General features: G+C 39.8%; 1 protein-coding gene and 1 long non-coding RNA gene across 2 annotated transcripts in view; both read left to right on the top strand.

Moving 5' to 3' along the window:
* LOC119473284 overlaps nucleotides 1-12,827 on the top strand; it is a 33,577-nt gene extending 20,750 nt beyond the window's left edge. Inside the window, exon 3 of the long non-coding RNA XR_005202482.1 lies at nucleotides 12,779-12,827. This is a non-coding gene — a long non-coding RNA (uncharacterized LOC119473284). The remainder of the gene's footprint in view (nucleotides 1-12,778) is intronic.
* A 235-nt stretch (nucleotides 12,828-13,062) lies between these two features.
* LOC108313849 (zinc finger protein 717-like) lies at nucleotides 13,063-20,258 on the top strand (the record flags this gene model as incomplete). The annotated part of the gene is made up of 3 exons (XM_017542441.2): nucleotides 13,063-13,252; nucleotides 13,496-13,588; nucleotides 15,725-20,258. Coding segments are annotated over 3 exons (918 nt in total), but the record flags the coding sequence as incomplete, so codon positions are not given.
* Nucleotides 20,259-20,600: the final 342 nt, after the last annotated feature.

The following is a 20,600-nucleotide window of genomic DNA, read 5'->3' as shown; positions in this document are numbered from 1 at the left end:
TGATATTGGGGAGGCCAAGGCAGGAGGATTACTTGAGGCCAGGAGTTTGAGACCAGCTTGAGCAGCTATAGCAAGACCCTGGCTCTACAAGAAAATTTTAAATAGCATGGAGACATGTGCCTGTATTTTCAGCTACTTGTGAGGCTGAGGTGGGAGGATTGCTTGAGCCCAGGAGTTCAAGGCTACAGTGAGGATTTTTGTATGTATTTTCATGAGAGATCATTGTCCGTGGTTTTCTATTTTGAAATGTCTTTGGTTTTGTCATTGGATAATGCTGGCCTCACAGAATGAACTAGAAAGTATTTCAGCAGATTCTGTCTTCTGAAATCGATTGTAGGGAATGAGTATGATTTCTTCCTTTTGAATGTTATTAAAATAATTCGTTATTCAGATTGTGTATTTCTTCTTTGTGTGAGTTTCAGTAAATTGTGTCTTTCAAGGAAGTGGTCCTTGAAAGACCAAGTGAGACCCTGTCTCTAAAAATATATATAAATAATAAAATATTAATTAATTTCTATTGAGATTTCTTTTGTGATCCATGCATTATTTAGAAGGTCTCTTTTTTTTTATCTCACTATATTTAGAGTTTTTCCACTTGTCTCTCTGTTGTTAAGTTTGATTTCATCTTGATCTAAGAGCACATATTGCAAGAATTGTTATTTTAAATTGGTTAAAGTGTATTTTATGGTCCACAGTGTGGTATATCTTGGCCATTATTGAGCCTGAAAAGAATGTATATTTTACTGTTGTTGGATGAGGTCTACAAATATAAATTGTATTTGTAAGAAAGGAGAGAAACATGAAAGGTGGCTTGCCAGTTAAGACAGATTTATTTTAGAGAAAACAAACCTGAGAGGTGTCTTCTGGCCGAGTTAGGCCAGACTTTCTTACAGATTAAGAGTTTTTAAGGATTCAGGGAGGGAGAGTTTATTAGAGGTTTGGACTGCTTCTGTGTCTCTTTGCTTTGCTTATCTGGGAGGGAGAGTGGTGTGTCTGTTTCCGTACATCCTGCAGCTGCAGGCATTGTCCCCCAAGTCTACTTTGAGCTTCCCTATCTTAGTGCACCTGAAGGGAAAGGGATGTGCTTATGGGCAACGTGCAGTGGGCCCACTGTTTTACTGGGGCCCATTGTATGAGGGTGAAATTTGACAGTTACCTAAGAGACTTTCCCTCCACCTCCCTGGTCCCTGAGCTGTCTTATCTGTGTTTTACTGTCTGCTCTTTCTGGCTGCTTGTACTTAGAAGTGATTTCCTTGAAATGCATGAGGCTGGAACTTAAAGTGGTGGTGTTTGTCTGAGATGATGGTGTTCCTGCTCTGTCAGTATCATTGGTTTATGTTGGTATTGAACTCAACTATATTGTTAATAATTTCTGCCTGCTGAATCTGCCTGTTTCTGATGGAAGGTGTTGATGTCTTAGATTGTGACAGAGGATCCATCTGTTTCTCCTTCCAATTCTGTTTTTGCCTCATGTTGTTTGGCAATCCGTTGTCAGGTGCATACACATTAAGGATTGTCATCCTCTTGGAGTATTAACTGCTATGTCATGATGAAGTACCATTCTTTATCCATGATAACTTTTCTTTCTCTGAAGTCTACTTTGTGTGAAATAAATATAGTTACTTCTGCCTTCTTTTTTGTTGTCAGAGTTTCACTCTTGTTGCCCATGCTGGAGTGCAATGGTGTAATTTCGGCTCACTGCAACCTCTGCCTCTTAGGTTCAAGCGATTCTCCTGCCTCACCCTCCTAAGTAGCTGGAACTACAGGTGCCTGCCACCATGTCCAGCTAATTTTTGTACTTTTAGTAGAGACAGGGTTTCATCATGTTGGCCAGGCTGGTCTTGAACTCCTGACCTCGGGTGATCCATCCCCCTCAGCCTCCCAAAGTGTTGGGATTACAGGCATGAGGCACTGCACCTGGCCACTCCTGCTTTCTTTTGATAACTGTTAGCATTGTATATTTTTCTCTGTTTACTTTTAATTCATATGTGGTTTTATATTTAAAGTTGGCTTCTTGTAGACAACATATAGTTGGGTCTTATATTTTGATCCACTCTGACAATCTCTGTTTTAATTGGTACATTTAGACCATTGACATTAAAAGTGATTATTGATATAGTTGAAATAATATCTGCCATATTTGTTATTGTTTTCATTCCCATAATTTGTCTTTTATTCTTTCTGCCATTTGTGATATTAATTGAGCATTTTATATGATTCCATTTTCTCTGCTTTCTTAGCATGTATTTTTTTATAGTTGTATATTTTTAAACTGTTTATAATACTATACCACTTCACAAGTAGTGTGACTGTTTTCTAACATATTTTTAATTCCTCTCTTCCATCTTCCTGTCCCTTTTATTATTGTCATCATTCATTTCAACTATAAGTAATCATGTGTATGTATATAATTGCATATGTTTGTACATATTATCATGTACAAACTGTTATCTGTTGGATTGGTTAAGATACTGTCATTTACTCTTTCTTTACTGCTCTTCCTTTCTTTATATAGATCCAGGTATATGATCTATATCTTTTTCTTGGGTAGTATGAAAATGATAATTTAAGAAATTGGTTTGATTGACACTTAGCACATACAATATGTTAGGCATGATTCTGAGCCATTGCACATATATATTTAATAGACATTTTACATCAGAGTTTAAAATTAGGAACCCAGAGATTCATTAGTAGCGACAAATTGACATGTTTTAAATCCTATTTGGTAACTGTAAAACTATCATACACATTTACTATTTAGGTTTACAATAAATGAGCATACAGATGTTAAAGAATTTTGTTAGAAAGTTTAGGCTGGAAGATAAATAGGTAGCACAGTTGAACAGTAAGCAGATGATACACATTATTAGCAAATGATAGACAAAAGTATTTTAGAAGAAAAAATACTAGGACTAAAAAATGAGACTGAATTTGTAACAGCAGAGATATAGCAGATCACATTTTGGGGCACTGTGATATGTTAACTTAAACTGTCATTTAATATGGAACCACAGTCCATTGTGCTCTTCATTATACCAAATAACTTTTAGAACTAATAAACTAATTCGGTAAAGTTGCAGGATATTGTGTCGATGTACCAAAAGTATCACTTGCATTTCTATACCCTAGCGGTATATCTGACAAAAGTGAGAAATCCACTTAGCATAATGTCAAAAAGAATAAAGTACTTAGGAATAAATATAACCCAGAAGGTGAAAGATGTGTACATCAAAAAGGTTTATTAATGAAAGCAATCATAGGAGACACAAATAAAAACAGTTTTGTTTCTGAAAAAGGTTTGTTGAAACATCCGTACTGCCCAAAGTGATCTACAAATTCAAATCAGTCTTTATCAAAATTTCAATAGCATATTTCACAAAAATAAAATTCTCAAGTTTAGAATCATAAAAGAGTAAAGCAATTTTGAGTAAGAAAGGGCAAAGCTGGAAGGATTACACTTCCTGATTTTTTTTGTTTTGAGATGGAGTTTCACTCGTTACCCAGGCTAGAGTGCAACGGTGTGATCTCAGCTCACTGCATCCTCCACCTCCCAGGTTCAAGTGATTCTCCTACCTCAGCCTCCTGAGTAGGTGGGATTACAGGAATGCACCACCACACCCAGTTAATTTTGTATTTTAGTAGAGATGGAGTTTCTCCACGTTGGTCAGGCTGGTCTCGAATTCCCAAACTCAGATGATCTGCCCACCTCAGCCTCCCAAAGTGTTGGGATTACAGGCGTGAGCCACCACACCCAGCCCTGATTTTAAACTGCATAGCAAAGCTGTAGTCACCAAAAGAGAGTGATACTGGCATGAAAACAGACAAATAGACCAATGGAGCAGAATAGGGAGCTCAGAAATATATCAGTCAACCTGGCCTGAGTCGACTAATTTTCAACAAAGGTATACAAATACACATGAGAAAACAAACTCTTCAGTAAATGATGGGAAATCTGGTTATCACATGCAAAAACATTGGACCCATGTTTTATTCTGTACACAAAAATCAATTGAAAATCATAGCAAGTTGTTAAAACAACCTAAATGTCTGTAGACACTTAATTGAATATAGAAAATGTTCAATACAGCTAGTGCTTGACTTACAGCCACGGTCGGGACTGTGGACCGGTCGTAACACAATTTGATCATAAGTTGAGTAGGCTATATATACAGTTGAAATGGTGCACGCAGAGATGGCAGTGCTGCCAGAAGCTGGTCCATACTGTCGTACGCCCAGCTGGGCAACGTTTGCGCTGCCAGACGCGGAGCAGTTGTGGCTAGCGATTGTGGTCGTAAAGTTGAATGGTCGTAAGTTGCATAGGTGGTAAGTCAATCAATACCTGTAGTTGCACATGGTGGCTGCAATCCCAACACTTTGGGAGGCTGAGGCGGAAGGACTGCATTAGGCCATGAGTTCAAGACCAGCCTCTAACACAGTGAGGCCTCATTTCTATAAAACAACAACAACAACAGAATTAGCTGGGCATAGTGGTATACTTCTGTGGTCCTAGCGACCCAGGAGGCTGAGGAAGGAGGATTTACTTTAGCCCGTGAGGTTACAGTGGTCTGATTGTGCCACTACACTCCATCCTAAGTGACAAGAGTAAGACCCAGCGGCAGGATGGTCTGGGTGGCCCTTTTCTCTGGGGAGAGGCTGATGCTGTGAAGGTGCTTGGAGTGCCTCTGCTTAAACAAATGATTACCATGTGTGTACTTGGTAATCAGGAGAGCAGCATAAGTCCTACAAGGCAGATGTCCCTAATTTTTGGAAAATGCAGTAGGAATAGGCAGGTTCCAAACTTTTTCATATGGGAGCTCATTTTTCTAGATAACTTTGGCCTGGTCAATTGTGTGGTCTCAGTGTCATCAAAACATATCTCCCAATAGTCCAACCTTGGCAATCACTTGAATTTGCATCTTCCAAATCTTGCAGTAAAATTGGAGATTAGGCTTCCACATACTGATTTTGGGGGACACAAACTTTTAGAATATACTCGAAGTGGTCTGTAGTGCTATCAGTAGGGCTTATTCTTTTAGTGAGCTCTTCTTGCTTTTGAACTGTGGACTTCACAAGTGTTATTTTTTTTCCTTCTATTTTAGGTGGGACCTGATGGCTAGAGTGGGTTGGAGTTAGGTATTTCCCCTCACCTAGGCCATTTAGCCTCTAATAATACACCAGGCTAGGCTCTCGTTCAGTAGTTTCTCCTGAGCACAGGCCTTGTTAAAAACAATGCAGTACTCTTTCATAATTCAAAATGATTTGCCTTTTTGCCTCCTGCAGGTAGAAGCAGGAGGGGAGTTATCTCCGATATTTACTGTAGGAGCCTACTTAAGTTCCTAGAGATAAATTTCACAATAGTGTGGAGTCACCCCTATGACTAGGTCCCTCTGGAGTCTTGAACTTTTAGAGTTGTCCACATTGAGCCTGTCAGAATTTGTCAGTTACAGTTCAAATTTTCCTACTCCTGCGCTGGTTCCCGTGTGGTTTTTGCTAGTGAATCTCTGTTCCTGTTTTTGCCTGACTGTATCTCCAATCTTGGGGCAGTGTATTGTCCTGTGTTCTCCCTCCCTTATAGATCCAAGAAGAGTTGCTGTTTTTCCAGTTTCCTCAGCTTTTTATTTGTTGTTAAGATGGTGAAGCAGGAGCGGCTGCAAGAAACAGACCTCTTGAACATCAAACTGTGAAGGAAGGGGTGATTTATTCAGCTGGGAGCAAGGTAGCATAGTTGCCTAACAGCCAAGCTCATCCGACAAAGCACAGCTCTGCCTTTATATAGGCTTACAACTCTAGATACCACATGCGAAAGTGTCTTGGGTTTACAGCCTCCTTCTGCTGTGGGGAGGCCTCTTTCTTTGTATGTGGCTCCATGGACATGTACAGTAGCTAAGGCACATTTAGAGTCACTATAGACTTAACTATCTGTTGTTTTGCTAGAATAAGGCTCTTATTAGAGCAACTAATTCAGCCTTTTGAGCATAGGTTCTGGTAGGCAGTGATTGTGCTTTCACTACTGTTCCTTCATTTGGCCTGAAATTATGTGTCACCACTGCATATTTAGCTGTGCGAGCTCCATCCAAAAGGGAGCTACTACCATCTGTAAAATAGTCTAGGTTTGAGAGGTTTTTTTTGTTTTTTTCCAAAGGCTAATCCTTTAAGTTTTTTTCTGCTTGAGAACACCTTGTCTACTACATCTTTAAAATAATGTGATGGGAATTCTTTTGATTCCCCTGTAAGCAGCAAGGCAGGTGGATTTAGGGTCTTCACTGTCTCTACAGTTATATTCACGGAACAGTCCTTGATATTTAGCTATTCTTGGATGAGACAGCCGGTGATTCTCTTTCTGGTCCAGCAGGGTTATTGCAGTGTGTGGCACTCAAATAATTAACTCCTGTCCTAGTGTTAATTTTCCAGCTTCTTGGGCCAGCAAGGTAGTCACGCTGCTGCTCTAAAGCAGTGTGGCCACGCCAGTGCCACTGTGTTTAGTTGTTTAGTTAAATAGGCCACAGGTTTATGCCGTGATTCTAGCATTTGTGTTAAAACTCTTCCTGCTGTCTCTTTTCTTTCATGTACATACAATAAGAAAGGTTTAGTCAGATCTGGGAGGCCTAAAGCTGGGGCTTGTGTAAAGGCCTTTTGCTGTCTCCCAGAGGAGGGCCTCTTTCTTACCCTGCTCTGTAGCTTAGCTAAAAATGAGAACTCTGGGATCCAAATGCAGCAGATAGCAGTTGCGTCGTTAGAAACAATGAAGAGGGTGTTAGTTTAAGTAACAAGGCAGAAAAAGGTAGATTAGAAGATGAGAAAAAATAAATCCTAAGTAGGATTCGCTTAGCCTCTTGCGTTGTCCTCTTCAGCATTCCCCAGGTAACGTCTGGGACTTGTGTTCTAGGCTGGCTTGAGTGTTTCCTTTCAATCCTTTGACAAGGATGCAGTCTCTTGGCTTGTGCTGGTGTACTGGAAATTCTAGGGTTGTGCCTGTGCTAAGACTTTTATAATCTTTGTAAAAGACCAGGTTAGTGCTTTAAGAAAAACTTGCTATGCTTTAACTAGGTGATACTTATAAACTTTTAACCAATATGTTTGCATACATATTGGTTTCTTTTTCAATTAATGTTTTAAAACTTGCTTAGGCCTTTTTTTTTTTTTTTTTTTTTTTTTTGAGACGGAGTTTTCACTCATGTTACCCAGGCTGATCCACCCGCCTCGGCCGCTTAGGCCTTTAAGACAAAATTTATACAACCTACTTGCATAAATTCCCTTCTATAACATTTTACAACTTTCACTGACAAACTCAGACATGTGTAAACTTTGTTTCATAATCTTCCTGAGGGTGCAATCTTATAACTTTCTTAATATTTCTTTCCTTCTTCCTTTTTCTCTCCTCGTCTTTCTGTGACTCCGTTTCTCTCTTTGCCTTCCTACATCTCTCTCTCTCTCACTCTCATTCTCACTCTCTCTCACTAATTTTGTCTGTCTAGGTCAGTGATGTCATCACTTGTAGTTTGCTTGTTCATTGCCATAAGCCAGTGGGCTATGCAATGAGCCATGGGCTCAAGATTAGACTTTAATTAGGGCTGTTTCAAGATTTTATATCAAATAAACTGAGTAGGCTAAGTCCCTTAATTATGTGGTCTTTACTAGACAGCACTCTTTCGTTGTTTACCTGACTTATCAGTAAACAGTGTTAAAGCATTAGGCCCGGAGAATGTCTTTGCCTCCCTGAAAGGAATTTTGATGATACTAGGATTAACTTAGCAATTGACGGTCATTAAGATGGCAAGTTGAAATTGGTAACTTGAAGTTTAAAAGGAAATATGAAAATATCTCTGAAAGCAGAGACTTAAATAATATACTTTAAACAAGGCCTTAAAGCCACAGGTAGGATAGCTTAAATCTCACAATTGAGTTTTTAGGCTGACCAAGTTTATGGACTTTAAACTGGCAAACTTCTGAAAACAATGACTTACTAGCAGAGTAAAGACTATCCTAAATTAGTTTTTAATGCCTATGGTTTTACTACACTTACATACAAAATTTTACTTTCTGAGAATGGGCTTAACATTTTTACCTTGTAACTTAACTGATATTTAATTTGGGTTAAAGTTCTCCTTTAAAGGGTGTGGTTTTACATGCTTAGCTTTTAATTGCTTTTTTTTTTAAAAACTAATTCGTGGTCCTTTTTTAAATAGTGGATTGAAATTTATTATCTAAATTTGCAAAATTAGGGGTAAATGAGGCTTGTACTAGTAGTGTTGCCTTTTAATCGCTCCTTACTAGTTTATCAGCTTTTAGTAACTTTCTCCCTTCAGAAGTTACGGTTGTATTTAAATTGGATTTTTAAAAAGAGTTACATTAAGAGTAGAGTTGGAATCACTACAGTGGCTAATATTAGAGAAGGAGGTTTTACAAATCCTTAGACAGCTCAGAAACTAGCCTGGAATGCAAGATAAACTTGTAGCTTCATTCGGGAGAGGGTACTTAAATTCCTTAGCCTAAATGGCCTCTGTTTAAAGTTTAACCACTACCTGTGTTATGCTTATTATTTAAACTTCACTTTTTTCCATTTATTTTATTTATTTTATTTTCCTTCCACATTTCCCCCCTTTAAAGGCTTTCTTAAAATGAAAACTATTATCAGAAAGCTTTTACCTTCTTTTTAATGTACGAGTGCTAGAGCAATAGGACAGAGTCTAAGTCTCGTCACAGGCATCTTGCTTGCCTGCCTGGGAAGTTTCTTTGCTGGTTATTTGTTCCTAGCACTGCTTGCTGAGAGTAGACTGGCTCTTGGCTTGACCTTTGCCTCTGTGGGCCTCCCGGCAGCTGTGCCTGTCTTAGATAGCTCTCATCTTTCAGGGAGTCTTACCCGTCATTGCCCAACCAGCCATCCACTTAGGGGCACAATGTCGGCATTCTCTTGGAGAGAAGCACAAGTAAGCCAGTTAGGAGTTAAACTCAGAGCTCCTTCTTGCGCCATTTGCATGTGCCCAGGTAGGAGTTAGATCACGCCCTAGTGAGTTACTTTACAAGTGATGTTTAAGGCTTTGCCTCTGTACTTTATCCTCGTACATCTGTGTGTGTGAGCCACATACAAGGTGAGGAAAGGGGGACATGGGAAAGGAAAATAGCCTATAAAAGACCTATGTCCATTTTATAGCCTTCTGCCTTTTCATGAGATGAGCTTTCTTCTGTGGGTAATGGCTGTTACCTGTTAGTGCCATTATCAGGGAGGTGATGTGTTCTGTCACCACTGCCTCTGTGGTGGACTGTATACTCCCAGACAGGAGTGGCCATAAGCAAGGGGGTGTTAGACACCCGCCTGATATAAGTACTGTGCTCCCTGTGAGAGTCTTGAACCCACCAAAAGATGAAAACCATCCACCAAAAAAGTCTGGAGTTCAACCTTTTCCGAGTTTGGACTGGAACATGGGTATAACTGTTTCATCTAGTTGCCTATCTGTTATCATTAATTTTTAAACAACAGTTAAGTTAAATTTACCACAGACTCCTCCTTCTGGGGCCAGCAGATAATCTAATGCTAGTCTGTTTTTGATAGACTGCATTTCTTGTTTGTGTAGACTGTACAGCTAACAAATCTAAAGCTCTAGAGCTTTCATTAGTCATAATTTCTAATCCTGCTTGTAATCAGATACGATTAATTATATAGATGGGAGTATGGTATCCCCACATCTCATCTTGTGCCTAAGTAGCTGTACCATAATAGTTAATTATTCTCTCTGAAGGCCAATCTACTTCAAACGCTGGCCAGTCTATGTTACACCAAGTTCTAAGTTTCCCTGGTGTCATGGTGTTGCCATAATCTCCACTACATCCTTTCTTGAAAAATTTTTTTTGTTTTTTTTGTTTTTTTTTTTTGAGACAGAGTTTCGCTCTTGTTACCCAGGCTGGAGTGCAATGGCGTGATCTCGGCTCACCGCAACCTCTGCCTCCTGGGTTCAAGCAATTCTCCTGCCTCAGCCTCCCGAGTAGCTGGGACTACAGGCGTGCGCCACCATGCCCAGCTAATTTTTGTATTTTTAGTAGAGACGGGGTTTCACCATGTTGACCAGGATGGTCTCGATCTCTTGACCTCATGATCCACCCGTCTCGGCCTCCCAAAGTGCTGGGATTACAAGCGTGAGCCACCGCGCCCGGCCGAAAAATTTTTTTTTAACATGGCCCCTAATGGAGTGGGTTCACTCCACATCTTACCCATCTCCCTCTGTTAGGATAAGAGCAGCACTCACAGAAGGTAAAGGGGTTGCTCACTGGCTTTGCCCGTTACTGCAGCTTGGGGCTCAGCACTTTACCCCCAGTCTTCTGCCTGTTACGGTGCAGCACACATTCTCTCTCCAATTGGGCCCTGCCACACTCACTCACAATTACACACCTCGAAACAACCAAGTCAAGAACAGAGGCAAGATTGCTAGTACCCACCTAGAGACCGAAACAAGTTCAGGTACTGAAACCAGTTACAGAGAAACGAAATCAAATCCTGAGTGCCGAGACTGGCACGCCGTGGGTGTTCAGGCCACGCTTCTACCCAGAGCCGGTGGGCAGGTTTCCCAGCATCTATCCTACCGTGTTTCTGTTGTCTGGACCTTCCAAGTACCCATTTCTTCTCGGTGTTCAGTGACTGGGTGGATCCACACTGCAGGGGCTTTCCTGCACTGCCCTGGTGAGGCTTTCCACCAGGCCAATACCTGCCCAGGAGTGCTCTCAGGAATTGCACTGCCTGAGTGGGCGGGAACACCTCACAGGGATGCTCCCAAGGGCTAGGCAAACCACTTGAAAGGCTGTGCCAGCTGTCTGTCAACCGAAACTCACTTCTGGGTCAGGGAACCAAATGAAGCAGGAGTGGTTGCAACAAATAGACCTCTCGAACACCGAAGTGGGAAGGAAGGGGTGATTTTTTTCAGCCAGAAGCAGGGTAGCATAGTTGCATAACAGCCAAGCTCGTCCACCAAAGGAAAACTCTGTTGTTATATAGGCTTACAACTGTAGATATTATATGTGAAAGGGTCTTGGGTTTACAGTTTTAGAAAGTACATACGAGGGGGTCATGATCGATGAAGTAAGCATAGGGGTTTGAGCAAGATTGAGTGGGAACAATAGAGGGTGTTTCTCCATATTTCCCCCACCCTTAAGATCGCCTGAGAGCTTAAGGTTGGGGGGGTAGGGGGTTTAATCTTTAACCTCCAGGCCACTAACTTCATGCGTGCTGTGTCTCAACTTTTACTTCCTCCTTTGAGACAAGAGACAGGAAAGAGGAGTTTCTTTCCCCAGTGGAATGATGACTTTCAAGCTTCTTACATGCAGAAATAGAAACCTGGAATGTGTTTCTGAAAGTACCTTGTATATGTCTGTGCAAAATTGAAGGATTTTATAGAACTATGAATATGATTAACTATATTAGTATACTTATTAATATTGAGCTTTGTTTGTAGAATAAACTTAGAAAGTTTCTCCTGGTCAGTGTTTCTGTAGATTCTGCATTTCCTTTTTTCTTTCAGTCTCTTAAATGATGATGGGTATGAGTACCATACAAATTCTGATACTTTCCAAATATTTCTCTTCGGCTTAGATATCTTTTCTGAACTCTGGAATTGTATATTCACTTACTAGTTGGACATCACCATGTATGATGCCTCAAATGTTTCCAGTATGATGTGTCTAAGTCTATGTCATCGTATTTTTAATTTTCTAAATTTTACTTTGTAGTGCCAGCACCTCACTCGACGTGATAATGCATCATCTGGAAGTAAAACTCCCCACTCTCTGCACAGCAAATTAGTGCCAAATTCTTTTTCGTTTTTCCTTTTCCGTTTTAAATACTACTTCCCTGTTCTGTATTCTTTTTTTTTTTGAGATGGAGTTTTGCTCTTGTTAACCCAGGCTGGAGTGCAGTGGCACGATCTCGGCTCACTGCAACGTCAGCCTTCTGGGTTCAAGCAGTTCTCCAGCCTCAGCCTCCCGAGTAGCTGGGACTACAGGCGTGCACCAACATGCCCAGCTAACTTTTCTATTTTTAGTAGAGATGGAGTTTCACCATGTTGACCAGGATGGTCTCGATCTCTTAACCTCGTGATCCACCCGCCTCAGTCTCCCAGAGTGCTGGGATTACAGGCGTGAGCCACTGCGCCTGGCCCCCTGTTCTGTATTCTTACTGCTCTGTGATAGGGTGAATGTGGCCATCTATCACTCTGTTTTCTTCTCCTCTGGCTCTTCCTGAAGTCCTTACCCATTCTCCCTCTCGGTGACTGTTAAAATGCGTATTTGGTCATGTGACATTCTTGTTCTTACAGGTATTTACATACATTACACTCACAAATGAGTGTAAATATTACACAAATTTGCACATTATTTACACCTGGTGGTTAGGAAAATAGGAGTATTCACCCTAGGGTGGACACAAGCAGTCATTTGGCATGTAGGAAGGAAATGTTCAGATGCTTGTGTACATTATTTTAATTTACAAATAATTTAAAAATAAATTCTGGAGCTAGGTCAGATGTTTAAATGCAGAATCACTCCCTAATCAGTTCCTTCAGTGTTGTGTTCTCTGTCATCACAGCCCAGCATCCTTCACCTAGACATGGTTCTATGTGTAGTTCCATTAATGTGGTATGTGTTCTTCATGTCATTATGAGTCGGCTTTGGTGTTGCCTCATAGTCATGAGAACACACGGTTCATGTCGATGTTCTAAACATCTTTGGTTTTTCAATGAAGTTCAACCTTACAATACAATATGAAACTTTATTTTCTCCTTTCTTACTGTAGTTGACGTTGAACTGTGTCTCTGCTAATTCATCTCCCGTATTGTTCCAGGTATGCATTTGTAATTTTTGTCGTCATACCAGATTACAGCAGAATTTTATTCCTACTTTTATCTTTCACAGTAAGGATGATTCTAGATCTGAAGGCAAACTTTGTAATCTTATTAACAAAACATTATTGTAGTGGCAAGCTATTTCTACTGTGCTTGTTCTTTCTCCATATAGAGTACAGAGGAGCTACAGTGTATGTAAGATACACATAAGAGACATGCATCTACAGAAGAATGAACTCTGACATTCCTATTCTTGTGGACCTGGGCTGATGACTTGAGGAGAAATGTGCTGTTACAGGGGTTGGTGTCCTTTGAGGAGGTAGCTGTGCATTTCACCTGGGAGGAGTGGCAGGACCTGGATGATGCACAGAGGACCCTGTACAGGGAAGTGTTGCTGGAGACCTACAGCATCCTGGTATCATTGGGTGAGTGAAACTTCCCAGTAACCTCCAGAAGCAACACTTCCTGTATTCCTAAATATAGGAAGCATTTATAAGGTTTAATGCTATTTAAGTGTAAGATTCCATGTGAAGAATGTGTCAACCCTCTCTAACTAAAGATTCATATTGTCTCCTTCATTATATAGCTTCTGAAACGGAGCTGTTGTCATTCTGAAAAGGACCTTACTTTGCAGTTTGGCTAAGTCCTCCATTATTTCCCATTACCAGGCCATTGTGTTACCAAACCTGAGGTGATCTTCAAGTTGGAGCAAGGAGCAGAGCCATGGTTAGGAGAAGAATGGGCAAACCAGGGCCTCTCAGGTTAGTCAATGCATACTGGGCAGGGAAGCCAGGAAAAGCCAAGGCCGGTGTTGACTTGTTTTCACCAATTTATCTCCCAAGTCCTATACCTGAGGACAACTGTTTTTTATGCATCAGTTCTGTGAATTATATCATCTCCAAGTAGGGCTGTCATGTATATATTCTTGAATTTTATTTTGCTGAATACTTTAAAATATTTACTTAAAACCTAATCCTTACCTTGCTCTTCTTAGATATTTTTCTTTACTATTAATTTTCTCAATTTTCTTAGTTGTCTTCTTTTCCTCCATGTTCATGGACTGTTTTTTTCCCCAGACATTTATTCATACGTCCATTTATTCTTTCAACATATCTTAACTGAGTAGCTAGTAAGCCTTGGTAATTTTATATTTACATTTGTAATAGCAATGATCAAAATTTTTTCATAAAGTGTACATTTTGATGAGAGAAACAAAATAATATATGTTTAGTCATAAAAGAACCATGCAGAATATTTAAACAGCATGAAAAAAAGGTATATAATTTAGGAAGGACGGTAAGACAATGCAGTATCAGAGGCATTGTTAACTTTAGCGTACCTCCAGTTCAAGTTAGCTGTCTTGTGGCACACAGTAGGTGAATATAAATTTAGATGCAAGAGTGGACATTACAATTGGAGATACAAACTTAAAAATTTGTAAGTCAGAGCTGGTTTTTAGAATCATGATTATAGAGGAGGTCAACTAGGGAGTTGAACCAAAATAAGAGGAATCTAGGAGTGAGCCTTTTGTATAATGACATCAAAAATCCTTACAGTGAGGAGGACCCAGTATAGGAGCATGGAAAAGAATAGGCCTGGACTTCAGAAGAGAACCAGGAGATTCTCGGTTCCAAGGTCTATTGAAGCAAAGGTTTCATGTTGAAGGGCTCAGGTCTCTTTTTGGCAGTAGACAATGAGAAGTGTACAAGAGAGTCTGTTTTTCTCTGAAACTAGGAAACAGCTGAAACTTGAACCACAAAATAAAAGCCTTCAGAAGCATTGAATTATGAAGCAGGGATGGATGTGCCAGGAATTTTAGGGGAGAAGATCAGGATTGTTCCTCTCAGAAGGACCTAATAAATGACCTTTCAAAGATAGTGGACACTGCCTGAGTTGCAGAACTGAATCCTTAGGACCAGCAGGGAGGGGATGCCCACAGTGATGGAGTGGAGCTTCAGATACCTATTATAATTCTGAGAAGGAAAAGAAGTCAGGTGAAACTCGAAATTTGCAAGAAGCAGTCTTCATCTAGTTTGGAGGAGAGATTTTGCATTTGAAAAATGCCCAGATGCTGACTGGGTGCAGTGGCTCATGCCTGTAATCCCAGCACTTTGGGAGGCTGAGGCAAGTGGATCACGAGGTCAGGAGTTTGAGACCAGCCTGACCAACACAGTGAAACCCCTTCTCTACTAAAAATACAAAAAATTAGCTGGATGTGGTGGCAGATGCCTGTAATCCCAGCTACTCAGGAGGCTGAGGCAGGTGATTCGCTGGAATGTGGGAGGTGGGGGTTGCAGTAAGCCAAGATTGCACCACTGCACTCCAACCTGGGTGACAGAGTGAGACTCTGTCTCAATAAAAAAGGAAAAAAAGAAAAATGCCCAGATACATATAGACATTCCCAGGGAAGCATGAAAACTAAGGAAATACTGATGTAAAATCTGGTCCTGAGGACAAGTGGCCATCTTGTGTACCTGCAGGTAGCTGATCCAGGAATACCTTATCATCTTCAAAGGAGAAAGAAAAATCGCACGCAAGCTACCTCCCATAGTTACAACAATAAAATGGAGAAAAACAACAGAGAACAGTTGGCAGTTGATAAGCACTTAGGTGAAAATTACAGCTAGGTGTAGGTGAATATTTTTTACCAATTGTTTTTTTAATGAATTGAAACAAAGTTAAAAAACATGATTTTACATTAGAAAATCTATTAATGCAATTTCTCATATTAAGTTAGGAACAACCATGTGCTTATAAAGCCAGTACTGATAATTTATTTTTTAAGAATCTCACACCACTAGGAGAGAAAGTAACTTCATTGTCTTTACATAAGCATTTCACAAAAAATGCTTATATGTGTTCATGTTTTGTTTTTTTTTCCCCGTTTTTCATTTCAGATGTCCAGATGGTTGACATAATTGAAAGAAGCCAGGAAATTCATCATAGACATATGTGGCAAGTGGCAATCACCAACAACAAAACATCAACTGAAGAAACGGTTGAATTAGGAATCACACTTAATTTGAGCTCAAACCATATTCCAAGTGTGATGGTAAATAATGCAAGCTATTCAGGAATGAGGCCTGAGGAGTTAAATATAAGTCAGAAAATATCTCTCTCTGTTGAGCCTCATGAAATGCAGGCAGAAGGAAAACCTCATGATCGAAGTATAACTGGGAAATCTCTCACACATGGTGAGTATCTTAGTCACCATAACAAGATTCATATGAGGCAGCAGCTTTTTGAATATGGTGGACAAGGAAAAGCCTTCAGCACTGAGGCAGAGAAGAGTCCTGTGGGAGAGATGGCATGTACATATAATGAATATGAGAAATCCTGTGATAAGTCAGCACTCACTTCTCAGAAGATAACTGCTGAATGTAATGTATGTGGGAAAATGTTTCACAAAAAGTCTAAGCTTACCAAACATCAGAAAATACACACAGGAGAGAAACCCTGTAAATGTATACAATGTGAGAAATCATTCATTAAGAAATCATACCTTGCAAATCATCAGAGAACACATATGTGAAAGAAACCCTTTGCATGTACCAAATGTGAGAAATCCTTCTGTCAGAAGTCAAACCTAATTGTTCAACAGAGAATCCACACAGGGGAAAAACCCTATGAATGTCATGAATGTGGAGAAACCTGCCAAATGTCAGCCATTATTTATCATCACAGAATACACACAGGAGAGAAACCGTATGAATGTATCGATTGTGGGAAAACCTTCTACCAGAGGTCAGCCCTTAATGTACATTAGAGAATTCACACAGGAGAGAAACTTTATGAATGTAATGAATGTGGGGAAACCTTTTATCAGAAGTCAGTCCTGACTGTACATCAGAGAATTCACACAGGTGAAAAACCATATGAATGTAAAGAATGTAGGAAAAGTTTCTACCATAAGTCAGCCCTCACTGTACATCAGAGAACTCACACAGTTGAGAAACCATGTGAATGTAAAGAATGTAGGAAAACTTTTCCTCAGAAGTCAAAACTTACTGTACATCAGAGAACTCACACAGGGGAAAAACCCTATCAATGTAATGAATGTGGAAAAACATTTTGCCTGAATTCAGTTCTTAGTATACATCAGAGAACTCACACAGGTGAGAAACCATATGAATGTAATAAATGTGCAGAAACCTTTAGCCAGAAGTCAAACCTCAGGATGCATCAGGGTACTCACACGGGAAAATCCCTATGAGTGTAATGAATGTGGGAAAACCTTCTACCAGAAGTCAGTGCTCACTACGCATCAGAGAACTCACACGGGAAAAACCCTATGAGTGTAATGAACGTGGAAAAACCTTTTGTCAGAGGGCAAACTACAGCAGGCATCAGAAAATACACACAGGTGAAAAACCTTATAAATGTAATGGATGTAGGGAAACCTTTTTCCAGAAATCAGCCCTCAGTGTACATGAATTCACACAGGGAAGAAATCCCATGAATGTGGGAAGTCATTCTGCCAGAAGTCATCCGTTACTATACATGAAAGAATTCACACGGGAGAAACCATATGAATGTAAAGAATGTGGGAAAAGCTTTTGTCAAAAGTCAACCCTCAATAGACGTCAGAGAACTCACACAGGGGAGAAACCATATGAATGTAAAGAATGTGGGAAAAGCTTTTGTCAAAAGTCAACCCTCAATAGACGTCAGAGAACAGTTACACAGGGGAGGATCCATGTGAATGTAAAGAATGTAGGAGAGCTTTCTACCAGAAGTCAGCTCTTGCTGTACATCATAGAACTCACACAGGTGAAAAGACCTATTAACATGCTAAAGGTGTGAAAAGCCTTATTAGCAAATCATATCCTACAGCATATCAGTGGATACATATGGAAAATAAACCCCGCTCATGTAACCAGTGTGAGAAATACTTCAGGCACAAGTCAAGCCTTACTGTCCATCAGAGAAGTCACACAGGGAAAGCCCTATGGCTGTAGTGAATGTTGCAAACACCTTTTAGCAGAAGCCAAACCTTAGGAGGCATCAATAAATTCATACACGAGAGAAAGTGTAAGAGTGTAATGAATGTGCAAAAACCTTTTGTCTAAATACCTCAGCAGGTACTAGGGAATTCACATAGGAGAGAAGTCCTGTGTGTCAAGAGACTGGCTATGTTTTCTATAAAATTCACCCTTTTTTTCTCCTGGACACATGGACTGCATTTCTCAGCCCCATGTTATTGTGGCTGTGACATACAATTGAGCTCTGCAGTAGACTCTGTACACAAGTTAGGGTTAGGGTCAAATATTCCTGGCATTGAAAAAAGAAACATTTTATTCAGACATCAAAGCAGAACTTTTATGTATGCTTTTGGCGGAAGTCACCATGCAGAGCCCACACTTGAGGAGTGGTGAGTTAGCCCCACCTCCTTGATGGCTGAGTGTCTATATCAGGTATTTGGAATTCTTCTGTGTAAGAGATTTCTATTCAGGCCATTTATGTATCAATTTAATCATAAATAGATACCAGCATGGACACTCAGTTACTTTAATGTTTTGGTTGTTACCCAGTTCTGCAGTATTTTGTTGCTCTTTGTTTATACCCTGTGGCCATTGGGAGCTCTTTCCACTGGCTCCTTTGACATAATTTCATGTTATTTATTTATTTATTTACAATTTCTTTCTGTTACTTCAGAAGTACCTTGGCTCATATATTTTGTGTCCCAGTCCTAGTTTCAACCATTTTTTCAAAGACCCCTGATTTCCTCTGCTAGAGAATGGTATTAAAAACTTACATCTGGCCAGTAAATGTGGTTATTGCATAATGACCCTCACAGCTGACAGTGCAAACAAATATATGTGTGTATTCTAACTTATATGTAGCTACTTAATTATACAGGTTTCTGCATGGAACCATCTGTGTATATAAAGTTAAATGTGAGTTTATATCTATGTTTTATATATGTATTCTGATCCATTATCACAGAGATCATTCCAGGCTTCCCACATTTCTTATCTGTAACTTCTCACTCTAACAGTGAGGAACCTGGCTGTCACTATCTGCCATTTATTTCATCCCTTGTTCCATTGGGAACAAGGAATTCATTCCTGATCCAGATTTCAGGTTGGGATTTAATGAGAAATATATTTGGTCTCTGTCTTCAGTTCATAGTACAGAGCTCCTAAAACTTTTATAATTTCCTGAACAATAGGGGCGCTAGGAACATCTCGTGTTCTAACATTTGCTCTTTAGCCCTGGTTCCTGATGTGGAGTTCCTAAATTCCTTGGAATCTTCTGAGTAATAGGAATGTCTTCTGTAAGGACCGTCTTTGGTTTCCTGGATGGTTTCAGGATGGGGGATGTTCAGAAAGACCAAGCCATGATAAGAAGCTTGTAACTTTTAGCTTCACACGCAATCCTTTGAGGGTGTGAAGGGACCAGAGATTGAGTTAATAGTTGATCGTGTCTACATGATGAAGCTTTCATAAAAATTCCTAAAGTATGGAATCTGGAAAGTCCCAGATCAACTCTGACAGATTTGATGTCTAGTGAGGGCTCATCTTTCATAGATAGTTCCTTCTAGCCATGTCCTGACATGGCAGGATTGGGGGAAAAGGTTCCTAGATTATTTTATAAGGGTGCTGGTTTCATTCATGAGGGCAGCACCCTCATGATCCAATTACCCCTCAGTTACCTCTGAATACCATCCCTTTGGGGATTATGTTTCAACATAGGAATTTGGAGGGTATACACACATTGAGACTATACTAACTAGTAAACATAAGTGTTTCCTTGAGTTCCATAAGCCATTATAGCAAATTATCAAACCTGAGGAGGGGGTATAGGAGTGCACAGTTTCTAGCCAAGTCATAGAAGTTTGGGTAAACTGGGGATTCACTACTTTTGAGTGGCATCTGAGGATGGGAACAGTCTGGTGTTACTAAGCCCTTAACCTATAGGGTCTGTACAAACTTCAGTAATTAATGTCATAATTGAATTATAGGACACCCAATTGTCCAGAGTGTTGGAAAATTGGTTGGTTTGGGAAACATCACCCACCCCAATTTGCTGTCAGAAGTGACATGTTGAGAGTACAGGGGAAAATCATGGTTATTTTTCTTTTTACAGATATAGTGGTTTCAAAATTCACTATTATCCCTATGGGAAATAGCTTTATAAAATAGAGTCCACTGTTTGTGTATAGTACATTTTGCTTTTAGTCTATGAATTCTACTCATTTCCAAAATGACTTAGGTCAGTACCTTTGGCCCACCATTTGCAACATACATTGGTAATACAATTAGATTCTTAGTTGCACTCTGTATTTTGTCCTTAGATCCTTCCATGACCTAAATAATTTAATTTGTATAGATTGTGATTTGTTCTTTGTGCTTTAAAATTCTGTGGGTTTAAATATATACATAGTGTTGGATATCCACCACTAAAGTACCAGAATACTTCAAATCCCCACCCCAGTCACTCATCTGATTATCATCTCTGTAGTTGTGCCTTTTCCAGAATGTCTCATGAATGGAGTCATATAATGTATAGCATCTTCATGCTGCCACCCTTCACTTAGCAACATACATGCAAGATTCATTCATTTATTTTCATGGGCTGAAAGTTCATTCCTTTTTGTTGCTGAATGGTATTTTGTTGTATGTCAAGTTGATTATGCTAGTTTTTGTTTGAAAATAATTTTTCAAAGCATCTGTCTGAACATACACGTTTCAGGGGCGCATTTGTTGGATTATAGGTAAGCCTTGTTTATATTTGGGAAAAACTGCCAAACTGTCTCCCAAAGTGGCTGTA

Source organism: Cebus imitator, unplaced genomic scaffold (assembly GCF_001604975.1).
Source record: "Cebus imitator isolate Cc_AM_T3 unplaced genomic scaffold, Cebus_imitator-1.0 Scaffold145, whole genome shotgun sequence".
Lineage (NCBI taxonomy): Eukaryota > Metazoa > Chordata > Mammalia > Primates > Cebidae > Cebus > Cebus imitator.
Note: the sequence above shows the minus strand (reverse complement) of the source record. Positions and strands in the feature narration are given on the sequence as shown.